Raw genomic sequence first — 8,414 nt, forward strand, 5'->3', positions numbered from 1 at the left:
ACACACACACTAGTTGAAGTAAATTCCATTAGAAAGACTTATCTTGCTTCAGTGATGGTGGCACACGCCTTTAATCCCAGCACTTGGGAGGCAGAGACAGGCGGATCTCTCTGAGTTTAAAAGCCAGCCTGGTCTACAGAGTGAGTTCCAGGATAGGCTCTAAAGCCACACAGAGAGACTCTGTCTTGAAAAATAAAAAGAATTAAAAAAAGACTTATCTTGCACACATGAGTGAATTGCATTATCATGTTTTTCAGCTCTTCATTGTTCTTGTATTCACAATACAAGATATAATTTTGCCCTTAGGACACATTTGTCAAGGTCCCAGGCCTTCTGAATTGTCATCACTAGCAGTGCTGCTGACATTCTAGACTCCAGGGTAGAGAAGGGCAGCCCACAGCAATGGGGGAGAGGAGCAGGAGCAGGAAAGCCCAGCCCGCCGCCTTTTGCTTCAGTCGCCCAGCCAGGCTACCATGTACCTTCTGAGTTCAAGCTGCCTTGGCTCTCACCCCGTCTCTGCGGGGTGGGCCTGGCCCGCCCCCTGGACTCCGGCATTGGTCGAAACTGGGGGTGGGGAAGGGCGGTCTGAAGACCTGACAAAGCCAAGTCCCGGTCTCTCCATTCCCGCGGCTCTCAGAAAGTCTGACACCGAGCCTGTCCTTTCAGATCACAGAATCATGCCCATGACACTGGGTTACTGGGACATCCGCGGGGTGAGTGAGGGGTGCGAATGCAGAGTAGGGCTTGGAGGAGGGTTAAGGACACACGCAGTAGATGGGCTTGCCGAGGAAGATTGTCTTCCAGAAGACAGTCTGTGGAGGCATGCTCTGGTAGGTGTGTGTGTGTGTGTGTGTGTGTGTGTGTGTGTGTGTGTGTGTGTGTGCGCGCTGCGTGCATGTGTGTGTGCTCGTGTATGGAGATGGTCAAATTAGGACAGGGCGGTGGGAGCTCATCTGGAGGGGGTAAAGAATCTCATCATCTCTGGTCCTTTCTCACAGCTGGCTCATGCCATCCGCCTGCTCCTGGAGTACACAGACTCAAGCTATGAGGAGAAGAGATACACCATGGGCGACGGTGATTGCACCTCCCTGATCAGATCCCTGCCAACGCCTGCCCATTGGTGCCCAAAACCCACATCTGGTCCTCTTGTTGCTCAGCTCTGCCTCTTCTTGTTGGACCTAGACTGTGCCCCTTTCAGAACCCTAATTGTGTGCTCAGTTCGCTCTACCAATAGAAGACGCTAAGGAACGATTGGAGGGTCCTCTGTATATATAATTGGGTTCCATTCCCTTAGCACTTGGCTAAATCTATTGTAAGCTTTAGAGATGCAGGAGCCCACAGCCCTCACAAATATCTTCATTCTTAAGCTTGCAGGGTGAGACTGGCTTGCAGGTCCATTGCCTCAGAGAGCCTTAGGCGCCTTGGGAGGGTCTTGGGAAAGGGGACCGAACACATGTATCCTTTGATTTCATATTATCTTGTCCACCACAGCTCCTGACTATGACCAAAGCCAATGGCTGAACGAGAAGTTCAAGCTGGGCCTGGACTTTCCCAATGTACGTTCAGGGAAGGGGAGGCTTGCGGAAGGTGATGATGCCCATATTTTGCACAGCCCGGGAGGTCTGGGACCAGTCCTTCTGTTCTCATCCACCTATCTCTCGTTGTTCACCTCATCTTTCTGGGATGGGCTGTGCCCCAGCTCTTCCTTTTGGTGTGCATTGTGTTCATGGAAAGTTTCCCATGCCAGGCACACCGAGTACCAGGCCCCATGTCTGTCCTCACCCAAGAAGGGGATGCTGATACCCCATATCCCATCTGACCATCCCTGCTTGCCTTTCCAGCTGCCTTACTTAATTGATGGGTCACACAAGATCACTCAGAGCAACGCCATCCTTCGTTACCTTGGCCGCAAGCACGACCTGTGTGAGTGGGGCTGGCTGCAGGGTGGGGATGGTGGTTACTCTCCTTGACTCGGTTTGGATGCTGAGAGTGAGTCTCTGCTGTGTGTGCTGCAGGTGGGGAGACAGAAGAGGAGAGAATCCGTGTGGACATTTTGGAGAATCAACTTATGGACAACCGCATGGTGCTGGCCAGGCTTTGCTATAACCCTGACTTTGTGAGTCCTACTCTGGGCTGGATGAGGGAGGGGGACAGGAGCTTTCACCTTTACCTTCTCATCTGTTCTGTATGTTTAAAACGAAACTTTGTAGCACCACTCACCTAGATATGGTGTTCTGGGCCGCAGCAGAGTCATGTGGCATAGCCTGGAGGCTGAGACAGGACTGTTTAAGGCATTACTGGTTGTCTCAAAATCAAAACTACCAAAACAAAACCAACCCCTCCATGAGCATGTGTGCACCCATACGTGCGTGCACACGCGCGCACACACACACACACACACACCTGCCCACAGAGTGACCTCAAACACCAGCATCTTGTCAAGTGAAACTCCCAGTGGACTCCACTGCCTTTAGCAACCAGAACAAATGCTCCACAGTTGAGCATCAGTACCTGGGTAGTAAAGACTGTTTAGAATCCCTCAGCTCTGACCACCCATTTCCCCGCTGGGTTATGTCTTCCTCTTGACTTTACATCATCACTGCTTCTATAGTCCACACTCAAACAATGAAAAAAAAAAGTGGTGCAGTCCGTCAATAGAAGGGCGTCATTACCTGGGGACTCTTCCCAACCAGATTCCCAGAGCCATGTCCAGGATGCCCACGGTGATAAGCAGATGTTCCCAGCAGGCAATTCACAGCCAATCAACCGTCTCCTTCTTTTCTTCACCCCCTCAAATGCACTTACCTTTTTTTTGAAAGTGCACCAAGGTCCTACCCTTCTCCTGTCACTTTACTATGTAGAACATTCCACTTCTTTTCCAGAGTGCTTTAGTTGTTTGCTTCTTTGACTCTGCATAACATCTGAGTCCAGAGCCTGCCCACACAGTCCTGTGACCCACAAGAGTGGTTCTGAACATCAGTGGTGAGTCTCAGGGACAGAGTGTCCCTGTGTGGCTTCTCATCACCTCTGATACTGGATCTGGTGTCTGTAGGATCTAATCAGTGGTGACATACTAAATTAAAAGCCTGGATTAACCCAGGCCCAAGTGGGACCTTCATAGCCTGGCCTATGCCAGAATCTTGTGACTGAGGGTGGTCACAGTGTTTTCTGCTGTAGGAGAAGCTGAAGCCAGGGTACCTGGAGCAACTCCCGGGAATGATGAGGCTCTACTCCGAGTTCCTGGGCAAGCGGCCATGGTTTGCAGGGGACAAGGTAAAGAGAGGGGGTGGGGAGGAGGCGTTGTCGTTGTCATTCTTCCCAGGGTACCAGATTCCAGCACTCACGGTCAGCTTCCTGCAGATCACCTTTGTGGACTTCATCGCTTATGATGTTCTTGAGAGGAACCAAGTTTTTGAACCCAAGTGCCTAGAAGCATTCCCAAACCTGAAGGACTTCATATCTCGCTTTGAGGTGATGCTCCTAATCCTCTTTCTTCTTGGATGTCCTTCCTTTCCCTGACAGGTCCTTAGTCCTGAACTAAAATAAAAACAGCAAAACAGTAGCATATATTGGGTGCTTGCTCTCTGTCAGGACCCGTGTTTAGCATTTTTTATCTTTTGTGTGAAATTTATCATTATGATCAACTTACAGATTGAGTTGTGAGTCCCATAGCGTAGATAAGGAAAGAGACTGTAGAGGTGATAGAGGGTAAGTCCTACTAGCAGAGGTTATTCCCAGCTCCCTTTGGTGCCTAGCCTCTAAGGTCAGCAGGCAATAGCTATGTTCCTAATTTGTGTCAAAATGGAAAGCCTTGGGCACTGTCTGAGCTCTTTAGCCCAGGATGCTGTGGAGAAGGCAGAACCCATGTCACAGGCATTCAGAGAGGGAGGCGTGGTAGGATTTGTGTAAAACAGGCGTGCATAGACAATACTTATACCCAGTTTTCAGAATGATTCACTCTGATCCTCATCTGACTACATGCCAAACCCCAAGGCTGTTTTTGTTTTTGTTTTGTTTTGTTTTGGTGCTAGCTTTGAGAGTGTATGTGGGCCCTATTCAGGGTTTTATCCTAAAGTGTGGTTTGGGGTTTTATTCCCATTTTTCCCCCATGTCTCTAGAAAGTCATTTTGTAGTCATATACTCATTTTCACTCCTATTCACTAGTCTTCACCTCTGTATGAGGCTCAGTGTCAGAACTCCATTCAGAGACTGAGTATGACGAGAGATGCGGACAATACAGATATGGTATCCGCTGGGGGCTGGGGATCAAAGCTTGGCCCTCACGACACAGTCAGTCATGAGTCTCCTTAACACCCACAGAATATATTCTTTCAGAGGCTTGGCAACTGCAGGCAGTAGAACAACAGGTTTTTAGTCTGGAATCTCCTTATGGCAAGTAATACATCTTCTCAGTTAGTTCTCACCAACTCTGGCTCTAGTCCTGATATAATGGCCTGTAGTGTACTAGAGCTGGTGTGGCCATGGTAGGGAAGGATGGAAGGGCTGAGGGCTGCAGCCCAAGGCCTGCTGCACCTGCCTCCTTGGTAAGAGTCAGCTCTAGGTCTCTGAACACTGTAGGAAGTATCTGAACAGGCTCTCCTGGTAAGATGGAACAAGACATACCCTGTGTTTCTTTGTGTGGTTCTCTATAGCGGGGCTGGGTATGAGGCAGCTTGGGCAGAGTGAGATCAACCTGAGGTCATGCATAGAAGAGGTTGGACCTCTACTTTCAAGAGTGATTAGGGCTGGTTCAGCATCCCAAGCTGCCGCTCCTCCCATTGTTCATTACATCTAGGGGTTGCCAGGTCACTGTGTGAGGTCTGGACTCTCTGTTCTGTGCACTGGCCTATTATCCTGTAGCAGGTAGTTTCTGTGTAAACCATCCAGGAGGATATCTGTGAATCCAGGAGTGACAGGGTGTCCTACAGGAGGACAGGAGGGCACTGAGCAGAGAGGGCACAGAATGGGAGCCCTAGAGGCAAGCTGACTCAAGTCCTGTTCCATGGACTAGCTGTGTGAACAGGAGGGAGCCACCTACCCACTCTGTACCTTGACTTTTGATGAGATGTAGGTACAGTGAGACTGTCTTGGAGGATCAAGTAGGTTTTCTGAGCATATATATATATATGGGTACAAAGTCCATTGCACAGAGTTTTTTTTTAGAAAGCTGAAGCATTCCCTATTCAGAACTCTAATACTAGAGCCTGCAGGGAAAGCTGTTCTTGGAGTGGGGCTATTTATCCTGGAGACACGCTGACCTGAGCTCCTGCCCTGTCCTTTTCACTCACAGGGCCTGAAGAAGATCTCCGACTACATGAAAACCAGTCGCTTCCTCCCAAGACCTGTGTTCACAAAGATGGCCACTTGGGGCAGCAAGTAGGGCCTTGGCAGGGTGGGATGTGCGATTGAGATGCCAGATTTCCTTGGTTTGCAGGGAGCCCTTCTCCTTCTTCCCATCCCGTTCCAGACTCCAAACCTCACCAGCTCCCTTGGTTTGTCATCCAATCCCCACCCCACATAGGCTCTTTAAAGCCCCAGCAACTCTTTTCCGTTGTCAAAGTACCCTTCTAAAACTAAAGTGCCCCTTACAGGCTCTCCTGTTTGGATACTTGGTTCCCAAAGGATGGCTGTTTTGAACAGTTGTTGCCTCTCTGGCAGGTGGGGGTCTATCTGGAGACAGGAGGTTGCTACGAGCATAGACTTTGATCAGTGTAGTCAAGGACCTCTTCTGCTTACTCTCTGTTTCCTGACACAAGAAGATATAAGCAAGATGTGCTGAGACAGGAGCATTATCATGCATCTCTGACTCGTCTCTACTGCTTGCCTTCCCTGCCTCTTTGAACTGTATCTCCTGAACCAGAATAAATCACCCTCTCCTCAGGTCGCTTTTGTTTGGTATTTTGTCACAACAACAAACAACTGATGAGAAGCCAGGTTCCAGGAATCCTCTACCCCTTGTAGACGACCTTCGATGCCGAAGGCCATCCCTTTGGTCCTTCCGAGGTCTCTAAGTCAGAAGCCAGCGTGGCTTTTGTGTGTCACTTCACATGGCCATGCGACTTTCTTTTATACACATTGTTAACATGAAACTATCTACTCGGATTCCTCCTCACCCGTTCTTCATTTGCATCATGCACTTACTCCGAAAGCGATTTTAAACCACACCCAAGAGCAAGCCCCCAGGAGATTTATTCAGGATCTCTGTGACTCACATCCCTGGTGCCAGACTGAGTTGCTTTATGGGTAGGCATTCAGGCCAGGCTCGTTTGGGAGAACACGGCTACTCAACAAAGGCCTCTTATCCAAAAACAATATATCTAGAAAGATACCTTACAAAACAGATTAAAGCTTTAACAGGCATACCTAAAAGTGAATATCCAAGTAGCCTATTAGCCCGTAAAATCACAGCAAACACCGGTCATCGTAAACACTGTAATATCCTAGTGTAGAACCACTAGAATGGCTAAGATCCAAAAGGCTGACAATAGCTGGTACTTTGGGAAGTGATGGGACTTGTGTATTGCTGGGAGTATAACCACTTTGGAATGCTGACAGTGTCAACTAGTGTTGAGCAAGTAGTGACCTTTCACCCAGAACTGTCTCCCTATGCTTTTGTCTTCCAAAAGCTGTGAAAGACTTATGCCAGAATGTAGGAAACAGCTTAGTTTTCAATTTCATCAGCAGAAAATTAGTAAATGAAGTGCAGTTTATTAATATAAAGCCATTATCGTGTAATGAAATAGTATGCCATAATTTAAGATGTGGCAGTGCTCTGCACCACAGCATGGATGAATCTCAGTGACATAATGTTGACTGATGTTGATATTGACATAATGGTGATCCACACACGTAGAAAGTGCATTCTTTATCATTCCGTTTAGATGGGAAGTATGATTGGGTCAAATGTATGTTGACTTTGGCAGGATTGTTTATTGACAGGAACTTGTAGAGTGCTGGAAACATTCCTTATCTAGATCTGAATGATAATTACACAAAGAATACAGATACCAAATTCACACAGGTATACCCTTAAGAGCTGCACATTTAGCTGGGTGGTGGTGGTGCACACCTTTAATCCCAGCACTTGAGAGGCAGAGACAGGTGGATCTCTGTGAGTTCAAGACCAGCCTGGTCTACAAGAGTTAGTTCCAGGACAGCTTCCAAAGCCACAGAGAGACCCTGTCTCGAAAAACCAAAAAAAAAAGCTACACATTTATAGCATGTGAACTACACATCAGTGGAAAATATACACATTGCATGCCTTATTGTTAGCATTTATTGTATGCTTCTGTCCATGGATGATAGTGACAAAATTGCATGTATTTTGGTTACTTCTTGTTCACTAGTGTTTTAGGTGTTTACTACCTAGAAATGCTCTGAACTTAGTAGGGGCTTGACGAATGTCTACTTAGTGACATCACTTCAGATTCTCTTGACTTCTAATAATGCCTGCTTTAATCATGTGTCCATATGTTCCTGCCAGGATCAGTGTGGCTTGGGTTTCAGAACCCTGACTAGGGGCAGTCAGGCAATGAAGGAAGGCTAGACACACATATGGTGAAGCTGGGATCCGGTAGGGTTCTGCCACCACTATCACCTGGACCTCCAGCTTGTTTTTATTAGGTAGAGCACAGGGGTGGGAGTAGGCTTAGCCAATCTAGATAGGAGGTCACTATAATCATGTAGTCTTATGCTGTGGACAACCAGGAGGAGGAAGCTGCAGTTGCTAGTCATTGCACACACTCATCAATTGCTCATAAAGACTTTTACTCCCAAGAAAAACTTTGCCATTCCTCTTGAGCCTGGGAAGTATGGTTCTGCTAATAGTCCCATGGGTCCAAGGTTTTGTAGTCTATTAATTATAGTCAATGCTATAGGAAAACAATATATTTATTTACCAGAGAGAGAGAGAGAGAGAGAGAGAGAGAGAGAGAGAGAGAGAGAGAGAGAGAGAGAGAGAGAGAGAGAGAGAGAGAGAGTCACACAAACCAGGAGTTAGAAGTGTGGCTGGCTTCCAGGGGAAAAGGGAGGTTCCTTTTTCTTTCACTTCCTTTTATATCTACCTGTGTCAGTTTACATGTCCCCGCCCTCATGGGCGGATAGCTTTGTGGGGTTCACTCCTACAGTAGTCCTCAACGTAGCTGTGCCTGTGTCAAAAATACACATTCACTCAAGACTTTGCTCACTCTACAGGTTCTGCTCATTCTTTCTTTAACCTTTTACTTAAAACATATTGGGACTGACTGTGTGCTCATTAGTAGAGTATCTGACTAGCACACATAGAGCCCTGGCTTGGTTTCCTTGCATAAGAAAGTGTGGTGTGTGTGTGTGTGTGTGTGTGAGCACACATGTGTGTATAGTTGCAAATATCTGTATGTGAACATGTGGAGACCAGAGGTCAACAGTGGGTGCCT

At 47.5% G+C, this 8,414-nt stretch overlaps 1 protein-coding gene across 1 annotated transcript; it reads left to right on the forward strand.

The window, feature by feature from the left end:
• The first annotated feature begins 561 nt into the window (after positions 1-561).
• On the forward strand, positions 562-5,880 carry LOC110339199 (glutathione S-transferase Mu 7). Its single transcript, XM_005076615.4, has 8 exons — positions 562-713; positions 999-1,074; positions 1,492-1,556; positions 1,842-1,923; positions 2,016-2,116; positions 3,178-3,273; positions 3,361-3,471; positions 5,291-5,880. Exons 1-8 carry the CDS (start codon positions 678-680, stop codon positions 5,378-5,380), a joined length of 657 nt encoding a protein of 218 aa, XP_005076672.1. The 5' UTR covers positions 562-677; the 3' UTR covers positions 5,381-5,880.
• Positions 5,881-8,414: the final 2,534 nt, after the last annotated feature.

Source organism: Mesocricetus auratus, unplaced genomic scaffold, assembly GCF_017639785.1.
Source record: "Mesocricetus auratus isolate SY011 unplaced genomic scaffold, BCM_Maur_2.0 Super-Scaffold_100009, whole genome shotgun sequence".
Lineage (NCBI taxonomy): Eukaryota > Metazoa > Chordata > Mammalia > Rodentia > Cricetidae > Mesocricetus > Mesocricetus auratus.

What these genes read in the sequence shown, in the direction of transcription:
- LOC110339199 (XM_005076615.4), top strand. Translation starts at nt 678, where the DNA reads ATGCCCATGACACTGGGTTACTGGGACATCCGCGGG. An exon ending in GTTACTGGGACATCCGCGGG is followed by an intron (nt 714 to 998) that starts GTGAGTGAGGGG and finishes CCTTTCTCACAG; the next exon opens with CTGGCTCATGCCATCCGCCT. An exon ending in ACTTCATATCTCGCTTTGAG is followed by an intron (nt 3,472 to 5,290) that starts GTGATGCTCCTA and finishes TTTCACTCACAG; the next exon opens with GGCCTGAAGAAGATCTCCGA.